The sequence below is a fragment of the Opisthorchis viverrini genome (assembly GCF_000715545.1).
Source record: "Opisthorchis viverrini unplaced genomic scaffold opera_v5_127, whole genome shotgun sequence".
NCBI lineage: Eukaryota > Metazoa > Platyhelminthes > Trematoda > Opisthorchiida > Opisthorchiidae > Opisthorchis > Opisthorchis viverrini.
In genome coordinates this window covers 1,381,092-1,394,800 of record NW_008751785.1, presented here as the reverse complement: position 1 = coordinate 1,394,800, position 13,709 = coordinate 1,381,092, and the positions used below count along the sequence as shown (strand labels likewise).

Sequence of the window (13,709 nt, the reverse complement as noted above, 5' to 3'; positions counted from 1 at the left end):
CGGGAAAGCGAATACCGCACGGGATGGGACAAGTTTGTCAGGGACTCTAGACCTTACCGTGTACCGTCCCGTGGTCCTCAATCAAAAGTACCAAAGTGACAACGTGCCACCCTTCCAGATCATCGTCTGACTACTTTTGGATTACCTCCATTAGTTCAAAGTCCTTGGTGGACGCTCTGGCATGCGCTGCACTTGATACAGCAAACACAGTTAACGAAGCATGACTAGCCATCCGTTCAACCAAGGGACGCGATAAACACAACACAAATGGGCGCTATTCAGTAGCTCGAACGGGAAAAACATTCATTCAGGAAAATATCTCACAGTTTCAAAGTTCAGTAGTGCGTCAACAGCCTTTGTGCTCTTGTGATTATCCTTCTCGTTCATATCCCGACGATATTTGGCACGCCATTCCGTCACAGCCATAGTCGACGCTGACCGGAACGCAAGCAAGCGAAAAATGTTCAAATTAGCATTTTTAAAGTGTATATATAGTGGAAAATTAAATCGACGTCAACGATTTGTTGTATTGTCGTTAGACAAAGGGCTTATTTCCTTTTTTAAAAGCGAACTCGTCGCGTAAAGGGGGATATATAGTCTATCAATAATGAAAAATTATACCAGGGTGGTACAGAGAGTTCCCTAAAAACCTATTAGAAGGGTCTGAAACGCGCACATACTGACATTTCGAAATTCACAAGCTGTGGGCATTGAGCGGTTAAGTCGGCGCCCGTTGCTTTTGGAGCTTGATCAAACGTTACAGAACTTGTGTAGATGTGACACACTACTCATAAGGTGAGTGAAAACTCTTCGACTACCGATGATACAGGCGAATCAAAAATCATTTTGAACGTCGCGCGTTCGGAGCTCTCTGAGATGCGCACTACTGAGGATTCTTTACAAGGATGAAACAACTGTACAGATTGACTTTACTGACAGGACGAAATCTCCATTAAAAATTACCAAATCTCCTGACGTAACCACCATTGCTATTCTTCATACAGATACGCGTCAGCCGCATCGTGTGACCCGAATCGTTGAGCGGTGCGTAAAAATCTACTGAAAAGCTGTAAACCAATGCCGGTAGTGACCAATTGCTACTTGCAAGAAACTCAGTAAACTGGGAATGGTTTCAAGGATGTTCACATGCATTCGGCAAACGAATCTCGTTTTACATGCAAGCAAGTGCCTCCACGTACCACCTCTGTCACACAGCTGAGTGAGCCATTTAGACGTGAATGCAGAGGGTATGTAAACACAGGCATATTGTTAAGTATATAAATACCTAGATGTGCGTCATCCCTCACTCTTCCTAAAAGTACAAACGGTGCTCCACTACTGATGAAAGAATTTAAAGATGCCACACAGAAAACTCTCACAAAAACAAACTGACTGGAACAAACCTACCTAAATAAACTCCCATGGTGGCTATAACGATCAGCCCGTACCAGACATTGAACGCACTCAAGAAGTAGACCACTCCAATGATAATATCGATGATGGTCGGCACGATGTTGAAGGCCAAATAGGACAAGATATTGGACACACTGCTTGTACCACGGTCCATGATACGCAACATTTCGCCAGTTTTTCGTGACAAATGCCACCTGAGCGAGAGGCTGGAAAAGAGTTAGCGTGTGAGAACAGTCAAACATACATCACTCACCAACTGATTTTATAGTAAAGTAGGGAAGAAAAGACCTAATGGAGGACATTGAACAGTGAAAAGCATTTTATTGATGGAAAACTATTGAGAAGCGACGTGTCTGCTGGAATTTTCAAAGCCCTCCGTTCCGAAAAAGCATGTATGAAACCATCTCTGTCGAGTTCGGAATCGGTGCCAGAGTAAAGCAAAGTTGTGTATCAGATTACAACCTACGCAAAATCATTTCGTAATTTCGAAGACGGCATACAAATCCGGACATTGCAGACGATTGACTCTTCAACACGCAAAGCTCCATGGCCAAGACTGTCGTGCAAGCACAATATCGTTAGGACAGACAAAAGACGGCGCTATAGACGAGCACATTAGGAGTTTAGAACACTGGATACCTTTTATCCGTTGAGTAGTACAGCAAGAAAACAAAGGCTGTGGGATACCGACACACTTTCCGCTGAAAAGCGCGTACAAAAATGCAGCGGCTTCGGCTGGCACGGATCCATTCGTAGAAAGTGTGAATCGATGAGAGGAAAGCCGTGAATTACAAAGCACGGTTTGCAGAAATCGAGTGTAGAACAGCTAGCTGGTCGTAAAAGTCAGTTGGACGAGAAGAAAACTACCAGCGGGAAAGCGAATACCGCACGGGATGGGACAAGTTTGTCAGGGACTCTAGACCTTACCGTGTACCGTCCCGTGGTCCTCAATCAAAAGTACCAAAGTGACAACGTGCCACCCTTCCAGATCATCGTCTGACTACTTTTGGATTACCTCCATTAGTTCAAAGTCCTTTGTGGATGCTCTGGCATGCGCCGCACTTGATACAGCAAACACAGTTAACGAAACACAACTAGCCATCCGTTCAACCAAGGGACGCGATAAACACAACACAAATGGGCGCTATTCAGTAGCTCGAACGGGAAAAACATTCATTCAGGAAAATATCTCACAGTTTCAAAGTTCAGTAGTGCGTCAACAGCCTTTGTGCTCTTGTGATTATCCTTCTCGTTCATATCCCGACGATATTTGGCACGCCATTCCGTCACAGCCATAGTCGACGCTGACCGGAACGCAAGCAAGCGAAAAATGTTCAAATTAGCATTTTTAAAGTGTATATATAGTGGAAAATTAAATCGACGTCAACGATTTGTTGTATTGTCGTTAGACAAAGGGCTTATTTCCTTTTTTAAAAGCGAACTCGTCGCGTAAAGGGGGATATATAGTCTATCAATAATGAAAAATTATACCAGGGTGGTACAGAGAGTTCCCTAAAAACCTATTAGAAGGGTCTGAAACGCGCACATACTGACATTTCGAAATTCACAAGCTGTGGGCATTGAGCGGTTAAGTCGGCGCCCGTTGCTTTTGGAGCTTGACCAAACGTTACAGAACTTGTGTAGATGTGACACACTACTCATGAGGTGAGTGAAAACTCTTCGACTACCGATGATACAGGCGAATCAAAAATCATTTTGAACGTCGCGCGTTCGGAGCTCTCTGAGATGCGCACTACTGAGGATTCTTTACAAGGATGAAACAACTGTACAGATTGACTTTACTGACAGGACGAAATCTCCATTAAAAATTACCAAATCTCCTCACGTAACCACCATTGCTATTCTTCAGAGAGATAGGCGTCAGCCGCATCGTGTGACCCGAATCGTTGAGCGGTGCGTAAAAATCTACTGAAAAGCTGTAAACCAAGCTACTTGCAAGAAACTCAGTAAACTGGGAATGGTTTCAAGGATGTTCACATGCATTCGGCAAACGAATCTCGTTTTACATGCAAGCAAGTGCCTCCACGTACCACCTCTGTCACACAGCTGAGTGAGCCATTTAGACGTGAATGCAGAGGGTATGTAAACACAGGCATATTGTTAAGTATATAAATACCTAGATGTGCGTCATCCCTCACTCTTCCTAAAAGTACAAACGGTGCTCCACTACTGATGAAAGAATTTAAAGATGCCACACAGAAAACTCTCACAAAAACAAACTGACTGGAACAAACCTACCTAAATAAACTCCCATGGTGGCTATAACGATCAGCCCGTACCAGACATTGAACGCACTCAAGAAGTAGACCACTCCAATGATAATATCGATGATGGTCGGCACGATGTTGAAGGCCAAATAGGACAAGATATTGGACACACTGCTTGTACCACGGTCCATGATACGCAACATTTCGCCAGTTTTTCGTGACAAATGCCACCTGAGCGAGAGGCTGGAAAAGAGTTAGCGTGTGAGAACAGTCAAACATACATCACTCACCAACTGATTTTATAGTAAAGTAGGGAAGAAAAGACCTAATGGAGGACATTGAACAGTGAAAAGCATTTTATTGATGTCCGAAAACTAGGAGTGCTCGGAACGAGGAATAATCCGCGGATTGTGTAAACTTTCCAGTCACGAAGTCGTCACTCGAGCAGCCAAGCGACACGTGACCACGTGATGTGGGTTATTTGATAAGCAGAGGAGCGGTGCTATATCATGTCAAATCGCAGGTTAATCGTGACGAGATGACTCGAGTGGTTAGAGCGTGAAGTTACCGACCGGAAGGTCCGTGGTTTGAACCCGACCCCTTCTGCCTCTCGACTTCCCCTGTCTAGGCTTGGGCAAACTGACAGTATCCCAGCCCTCGTGCAACNACATTTCGCCAGTTTTTCGTGACAAATGCCACCTGAGCGAGAGGCTGGAAAAGAGTTAGCGTGTGAGAACAGTCAAACATACATCACTCACCAACTGATTTTATAGTAAAGTAGGGAAGAAAAGACCTAATGGAGGACATTGAACAGTGAAAAGCATTTTATTGATGTCCGAAAACTAGGAGTGCTCGGAACGAGGAATAATCCGCGGATTGTGTAAACTTTCCAGTCACGAAGTCGTCACTCGAGCAGCCAAGCGACACGTGACCACGTGATGTGGGTTATTTGATAAGCAGAAGAGCGGTGCTATATCATGTCAAATCGCAGGTTAATCGTGACGAGATGGATCGAGTGGTTAGAGCGCGAAGTTACTGACCGGAAGGTCCGTGGTTTGAACCCGACCCCTGCCTCTCGACTTCCCCAGTCTAGGTTTGGGCAACTTGGCAGTATCCCAGTCCTCATTCTTCCTTCGGGTGACATGGCAGCTAGGCACCAAAAGGGTGTTACAGCTGAACGCAGGTCAATCACACCACTGACCAGCCGCTCGCGGCCAAACGATTAAGTGTTCAAACTACTGGTCTTGAAGGTCACTAGCCGAAAACTCTCTAGAGTTTCGCAAAGTCTGCATTGCTGTTGATTCCCAGTGATGATGAAGCAACTTTACGCTTCCTGATGGCATTCCGACACAGTACGGCTTCATCTACAAAACGAAATCTTGATTGAAAGGTCTTTGACCTCTGAAAATTTACACAAAATTTGACGTTCGTGTAGAATCCTATTAGGTGAATTACAACCGATCGATATGGTTTGTTGACTGAATGGAAATAAATGAGATCCCAGTTTCGGTATTTTGAATAATAATTAGTATTTTATTTTCAAATTGCGTAATTACGCCTATATTTTAGAAACTTTTTAAGTATTCTCAGGTGGAAAAATATGGTCTTCAGTTGGAGAGTGCAGGGAAAGTTTGCCAAAGATGACGCCATCCCGTGTTTGATTAAAAGTCCCACTAATAAAGAACGAGTGTTTTGAAAAGAAAAAGAAATTTGACATTCCTTGAAACACGCATGGAGCCCGACCTAATTGTGGATATACCTCGGCGGTGTGTCCTTCAGCAGTTGCTTCCTAACTGTGAAGGGCAAACGGAACTCATGACGTATGTGGTTTCTAGGATCTAATTCTGTGGGCTGGAATCGGTTGCAACCTAACTACTGGAGGAGACTGGATAGGAGCCGATGAACTTTCTAATCTGGGAAAACCCATAGGAGGATTCGTCAGGAATCCGTGGAAAGTTGAAAACCATAACTGCCTAGAAGTTTGCCTGAATCGGTGCTTCCTGAGCTCTCATTGTCCGGTCACGACATCATGCGTCAAATAATCCTGGTTGACCGTCGCTTGAACCACAGCATGGTTTAGCGACGAACTCAAACATTTCATGGAAACCATGATAAACCTTGTTTCGTCTTTAGCAGAAACCTCTAAGCCCTTCCAGTGGTCCACTCGCTTCAAACAGTATCTGAGGATCGTCATTATAAACTGTAAATTGTTAGCTTTTGAGCCGAAATCCGGTACAATGTTGCAAGCTACAAGATCTTTCTAATGTAATCTGTTAGATGTTGCGAAGTTCGAGAGGCACAGAGACAGTAAAAGTTTGTGTCACCATCAGACACAGGTTGGGCGTGTATACGTGAAATTGAATTCGCTCTGTAGTCGTATTCCGCATGGTGAAAGTTATTTGCCCATCCTCTCAGTGTTACCTTTGATGTGAAAGAAAGGTTGACTGTCGATAAAAAATAAAATGGCTTCTGCAGATCAGGATTGCTGTCAACCTGAGTGGGAACAGAAAGTTGTTCGGCACAGGTTTAGGCTAGGACGCGCAGGACAATGCATCCTCGAATTCACTGCTGAATCCCCAAAACGAGCCGATTTGCTGTGCATTTTGGATCGCTGACTCAGCTGCATTCCTGTCTGCTGCACATTCCGATGCATGACGAGAGAACAGCATCAATGGTACACCATGCACTGATATGTGTACTGCAAGCGGGTGCTGCGTGTGTGCCGCCGCGAGGAGACGGCGTGTGAACTGCACAGTCAGGAGAGTGCCCAACGGCTCCGATTTTACAAAGGTGCGCAAGCCGCGTCCTCCGATTAGCGGTTTTCTGACAACATCAAGCCTACGATAGGTCGCAATATCGCTTAAGCGCAACTGCACGTAGAAGGAGTGATTCGAGCGACCAATACTCCGACAGAATCCAGCACCAGGAGCCGACCTGAGGACGACATCCCACGAAGTTTTTCAAATGAGGAAAGCGCTCAGATATCCAGCCTGGCAACAACAAAAATCCGCATTCGGGTGAGGAAAAGTGGCACTTAAGATCGAAGGTGGTGGGTCCCCGTACCAGGGAGCACTGGAACCATCAATGAGCTACTTTGGCCCACCAATCGACTGTAATCACCACTTTCTAAAATTCGCCACAATTCCTTCCTATAGGGTTCGACAATTTTAATGTTCCGTCTTTGTCCGCTGCATCGTAATTCACTTAAGCCTTGGCCTGAAAGCCTGGAAAAAATAAGCCACTTTACACCCTCCGCCTTCCGTGACCTTGTGTGCATTTGTGCCGTTGTGCTGTTGTGTTTAGTTATAATTTGTCGAAGTGAATACTTACCAAGTGGTCAGCCAATCAATCAGAGACAGCTTGTCGGATTGTCGACTGGCGCATGGTTACTCAGAATACCGTGACCTTGGGTCACAGAGTGTGGCTTGGTGAGTCAGCTGAATGTGCGTTGCTTAACCCAGGAAAGGGTCATCCCTATGAGCGCTAACGCCAAAGGATTTACATTTATATTGCGATTATTTGTTTCTCAGTAGCCCCGTAGAATTTGCTATATGCAGCTTGGTTTCGATACTTGGGCTTGATCGGATAGACAACATTCTGGCCTGAGAAACCCAAAATTAAAATGAGCAGCTCCCCACCTGAACCATGTAATATGGTTGGATATCTATTAGAGCCAAAAGCGATAGGGAACAATATTTTAAGGTATAAATACCCGCGAAGTTGTGGGAATATTTCCATGAAGCAAGATCAAACACCTCCCTTCGCAATGGAAGAATGCTTTTGTGGAACTTGAAGGCCTGGCGCCGCTTCCAAATACGAAGGCATGGGCACAGATCAAGTATACGTCGAAATTCTTTAACGATACTCATCATACTCGAACTAGGGAGGTTGTGGCCGCTTGCACTCCCTTCTTTCAACTAAGCCCCTTCGTTTGGTAAACAGTATCCTGGTGAGTACCGACCTACTTAAGAAACAGAAGTAGTGTGCCCAGTGAAAATCTGATAAATCAGCACTCAAACGGCCGGTCAACGCCAGGACACTTATGGATTTATGCCATTTAGGGTGAGTGGCGCTACATCCCATGTAAGTTCGAGTACACCACTGAACAGTCATCCATAGGGACCTGCACAACCGATGGATTGGAATTTCTTCGAACCTTCTGATGAATCTCCTTTAACTACAAATCCCTGATCGATTCGGTTTGCTCCTCCATACATGAACATTCTCCCTTTTTCATCAGATGAGCGTATACACGAGCAATAGAGGCAAACTGGTTCACGAGTACCAATCCAATTGAACCCGCAGTGTGTGTGTGTGTGTGGAGGCTCGGCTCCAACCGTCCGCTACGACAAAGAACACCCGTGACAGGGTGGAACCAATCAATTTTGGCAGTACAAACCATCCAATGAAACAGATGGGCACTCCGAATTAATGTTAGAACAGCACGTTGCATACTTACCTTTGCAGGTGTGCGAACAAGTTGACGCTCAGCTCCCGAGTGGAGAACTGATCAACGGCTATCCAGAGTTGGGCCCGTATGGCTCCAATCAGTCCACCACCTCCACCAACACCGAAACCCTGAAGCAAACGAATCACACCAAGTTGTAACACATAATCCCATCGATAGGCCAATCCGTTTGGTCCCAGAAGACGATCAAACAGCTGATGGAACAGACCCTGATGAAGGTTCACATAGTTTCGGTTGGGATATTGTAATACTCCGGTCGTATTGGTTACATTCGTCGGGAAGGTGAGACTGTCGACTGAAAATCAACGGTGGAAAATGGTGTTCAGATCGATTTCTCTTCGGAGAATCTCAACGGTACAGTACTCCCAGTCTAAAACGCCCGCCATGGAACTATTAATTTATGCCAAAAATTCTTCAGGCGGAGGAACATTTTCACCTTTTCGCATCGTCGATCAATTTTACCAGCAACGTTTCCCAGTAGTTACGGAGTAACCCTCAAACAGAGGCCACATTGACGTATGAGTGGAATGCGGTTTCTTCTGAGACCTTGACCTACTTTTATTGTATGTTGTGTAGAACCGAAAAGAGAGAGAGCAACTATTAATGTGTGTGTGTGCTTGAATGCAACTAATTTCATTTTGTTAACCTGAGACGCTAGGACAACCCATTGATTTGACCACTGATTCCGAAGAACCTTCCATTCACCATCAGAAGATCAAGGATTTGCGCCCCATTTGAAGAAGACAAAACAGCTGGAGGAATAGGGACTCACATGGTGCTAAAGAGTGTCAGGTGTGACGCACGTGAAAAGCAAAGGACGGGTTGAAGAGGAGGAAGGTTAATGCATAAAAAAGCCTCATTCTGGTAGGAGGTTGGTCATCAACAGTTTTTTCTCAGGTTCATCAAAATGACACGCGGGCCACCAGAGAATTAAGGCAAGACCAGGATGATCGCTTCATAAGTAGGTACTTTGACTGGACTCGGTAAGCAGAAGAGGTGTTGCATGGGGCGAGGAATGAAAGTGAAACAGATACAGATGGCATCAAGAACGTTCGCTCTGTCTACTGACTAAAAGATATTCTCATCTTGGATGAAAGGAGGTGATGCATGGGGCGAGGAATGAAAGTAAAACAGATACAGATGGCATGTGCGCATCAAGAACGTTCGTTCTGTCTACTGACTAAAACATATTCACATCTTGGATGAAACTGATACTTCATTTTATCTGAAAGTAACCACAAAAGCTGTTCTGGAATTAAGATGGCCTGGGAAAGTGGAGAAATAAACTCGTTTTCATACTAATTTGATTTTCACGAAAGACTCAACTGAATCCCGGATGAATCTCTCGTTTATAATTTTTTATTCGTCAGCTGTAATCCGCTGTAAACTCCCATGAAAACCAAACTGGTGTGCCAAATGAGTGTACCAGGCTAATTTTGTACAATTTGGGTTCAAGCAGAACATGGGGTTCAGCGCAACTTTGGGACTGCTCCTACCTGAAGAGCCCTAAGATAAGCGAAGTCGGTCGTGAGCTGTCGAACAAACTTTAGAAACCTTATGAGTAGTGTGTTACGTCTATAAAAAGCTTGGGGAAGTTTGCCTTCCAAGAAACTACCATTGTTTGTCATTAGATAGAATGCCAGTTGGTGTCGAGTGATATTTTGGCACTTATTGCGCGTCTAGTTTCAAAGTTACCAAACAATGGAGTTTTTGCTTACTTTTGTTGGTGAATTTACACAACATATAATCAATGGTTGAAGGCCACATTGTAGGGATTCTCCAATCTCACGCAGGAGTGGTTATTAACTTGATTCGGTTCATATAGGTCCGAATACATCGCTGTATCATTATTTCCAGAAAAGCTTGATGGTGGATGAGGTCTAAGATTCACCTCTACCGAACCGGATAGTCTCCTAGAGCCGATAACAAAAGCTATTTTTCGGATGAATTCGATTGCCCAACTGGAAGGTTGTGGCGGTCAGCATGAAGGCACGAGTTAGAATTTTCATAGGTAACGTAAAACACACACAGCAACCTAACCGAAAAAGTAACGAAAGCTTTTTTTAAATAAAGCATTTCCTTCTCTTTCTGATGGATCTGTCTCAGGAGGAAACACCCCTCAAATCGACACCTTCAGGTATAAAGAGTATGATACGCCCGAATTGCGGCGGATCATTTGCAGCACTCTTGAACGCGTGCTAGTCACCTGAATGCTCAGGACCCGCCGGGACAGTATACTTCCTCCTTCTTCCTACCTACACATGGAATGTATTCAGCGGGCCGTTTGAGTTCCTTTCGAGGAACTGGGTAACCCCATCGAACACTTATAGGAAACTCCACATAATGTGCAAACGCAAGTCTCAGAATGATTTTATCGAAAAGATGCCTCCACTATCCATCCATCTTCTATTGACGTTTGAGTTCGCTTGATCAAATCTGTCCCCAGCAAAATAAACGATATGACTGATTGAAGCTATTTGCCAAACCGTACTACTCAAACAGCATTGTATTGTTTCTATTGACGTTTGAGTTCGCTTGATCAACTCTGTCCCCAGAAAAATAAACGAGTTGAATGATTGAAGCCATTTGCCAAACCGCACTCCTCAAACAGCATTGTATTGCTTGTCTTCCAAGGGAAATCTTTCAACTTACTTGCCTGTTTTTAAGGTTAGCTTAGTTATTCTAGCCTGCATGATATCTACTTGAATATATTACTTCTATTTGGTGTTCAAAGCCAATAAACGCAAAAATAAAGATTACCGACAAATCGACTCTCTTGAGACCCACACGCTAGGTGGCGAAATAAATCCGGGGCATTAATGAGGACGTCAGCGGGAAATCGTCAAAGGATGCATCTTTTGTGGCCTGTGTAGACTTTCAGAGGCATTCATTGAAACGTATCCACAACTCCACTGTATTGGCAGCGCCTCGAAAGCAATCACATTCTGTCAAACCATCCTAGCAACGAACATTCAGTAGGTTCAAATCAGAAAATAAGAGGCCGTTCGCAAAAGAAAAACAATGCAGCAATTAACGTACGGAAAGGGGATGAACCAAAGAGGAAAGAGATGTATTCCGAAAAAATCACCCGGAAACACAAAACGTATGAAAGAAGCTCCGAAGATCCTCGGGACAAACAATCTACACCATTTTTTCGGGAAATCGGTACTGATTGGATTTTTCCTAAACAGAGATTAACGCGCGAATTTCAGCTCGACGCCATTTAGGATGAAAATTGTGCTCCATGTGCCATCTGATGGTCCACCTTGCTCCCGAGACGCCGCAGTATAAACCGACAACAACGGGACAGTTGCATGCATATGGTTCCAAAGAGGCCTGAAGAAGGTATTACAAGAAGCCAGTTCGATCTGGTTACTTCAGACCTACCCACAAGTGCTCCGAAATGACCTTCAACTGGAATATTCTTCTCATCGTGTTTTTTTTTGGAGAGTGTTGTCTTTGAGCTGAATTACGAACCGCTACTTCAAAATAAATCGCTGATTGAAAATTCTCGGGCTACTTAGGCCTCGAATGAATAACCAGAGCAGATTGTTCCTTAATGAGTCAGTCAAGGCACCCAAGCCCCAAGTTGTTACGCCTTCTGACCTACTGATTTATGGGCTGTACATTACACACTGGTGAGTATCTAAGGTCAGCTAACCGAATTTCAAGCCCGAACTGTAACATTTTACCAGTTTGCAAGACGTTTTATTGACCTTATCACTCCATACAGCCCACGTCTTCAATTCATATGCTTTGAATAGTATCATAATTTGCCCTTCATAAGATGCATCATCCCAGGTTTGCGTGTCAATTCTAGCCATGCCACCTGACCAAATTAAAGGCCGAACCGATAGGGTGCATTCTCGTTTGTTGATCAGGTGGCTGTTCATCTGTGCGCCAAGTTTGGCAATTGAGTTGACAACCGATAAACTCACCCAAGCCGCCACGACACATTTCCAACTATGGTGTATTCTTATTAACAAGCGTGAAATCCACCTTACCCCATCCTGCGTGTATGCGTTCGAACTGCTCCTGAATTGAGCCAATGGGGAGTGGGTCCAGTACCTATGTTTCCGTCAAAGAAAGCTGCGCACGTTTTCGTGAACAAATGCTACGGGAAGGCAACCTGGTTGTTTACAGTTTTGTAACGAAAACGTTCAAGCTAGGGAAGGTTTGATAAGGGCACTCGAGGTGATTCGGTTCGGCAGCGAACAAGTCGAGATTCCCGTTTATCCATACTGTACCATCATGATCATCATCAAAGACACGGATGACACGGATGCTTCACTGGGTGTATACGGGCTAGGACAGTGCCAGAACGCCCAGATCTAGGCAGCAGGAACATTAGGGCCCTCTACCAAATCTTTGACTAAAAAAGACTAAAGAAAGACAGTTATGTATGGCGGGAAATGCAAGTACGCAACAAGTCATCACACAGGCTTGAACCCCAAACCTGAAGAGCCAGGAGACTGCGTCAGACCTCTAACCACTGACCAACCCGGTGTGAGACTCTGCGAGTGCAGCACGCACAACCCAGGTATGGCTGAGGTGCGCAAACCGTCACAGCACGGCAAGGTCCAATCTGTTCTTGACGGAGCGGTGCCACTGTGGATACCACCGCTCGCAGTTTCAATAAATTCTGCTTCAATGCTCGGCAACACAGATGTATAGGCTTACCTTTACACCTTACTTGTTAGGTGGTTTGGTACGCTATGACCTCGAACAGAAAGGTTCAGCTAGGCAGCACAACGACAAATCCCACGACAGTCGAGTTTCGAGCTTTGAAAGTAAAGGCTCTCTGACGTGACAATAAAACAGCAAACCAGGCCAAACACCCAGATGCATATTTGGATCTCTGTGAAAGCGAGTAATTCAGTGCAACAAACAGTTCACTGCTTACGTGAATTCTCGAGAAGTCTAGCCGGATTGCCCGGCTACTTCATGCTCAATTCGGAACCATTTTAACGCTTCCGGTTCAGCTTTGTGTCGATTGAAACTTCATAAACTATTATTTGTACCCGATAAGAGAGTTTGTCTGATCCGGCCAGGTAGAGTCACCTTGATCCAACTAAACGGCTGAGTGCGGTTCTGTCGACAGAGTTACGTAAATTTGATCTCGTCGTTGGTCTGACTGGTCTATACCAGTCGGACTGGTGTTATCGATCCTAATCCAATATCGGACGCGTTGAGCATGCATAACTGTTTCGTTTGCACACAATACGTGTTAGTATCATGGTCTTTGTTCCGACGATACCGTGTGATGACAGGCCTATCTCTGGCACAACAGTCCGAATTCCAACGAATGACAAGAGGCCAATCCCCTTCTGTCACTGAGATACTCTCGCACTTTGGGAATATTGCTTGTTGGAACACATTGGTGGTGTCCACGGATGTATGAATGCCTGCATTTGGGCATTCTATCACGACGGATTTTCAATATATGGTAACCCCGGGTGGAAAACGTGAACTCGGACAAGGCAGAAACCACAGGGCTTTACAACGGGAAATCCAAATATGGCGGGTCTTCTTGCAACAGGACTGCTCGCATCTATAGAAAAAACGGGGCTTTCAAACTGATTTTCCCGTGTACGTAGGAG

The 13,709-nt window shown here is 44.8% G+C and overlaps 1 protein-coding gene across 1 annotated transcript in view; it reads right to left on the bottom strand.

Annotated features, from left to right (window-relative positions):
- Positions 1-321: 321 nt before the first annotated feature.
- The window catches only part of T265_13996 (hypothetical protein), a gene marked incomplete at both ends in the record, with an annotated part of 26,082 nt that continues 12,694 nt past the window's right edge, over positions 322-13,709 (bottom strand). The window contains 3 exons of the mRNA XM_009171553.1: positions 322-434; positions 1,408-1,619; positions 8,101-8,404. Coding sequence (XP_009169817.1) covers positions 322-434; positions 1,408-1,619; positions 8,101-8,404 — 629 coding nt within the window. The remainder of the gene's footprint in view (positions 435-1,407; positions 1,620-8,100; positions 8,405-13,709) is intronic.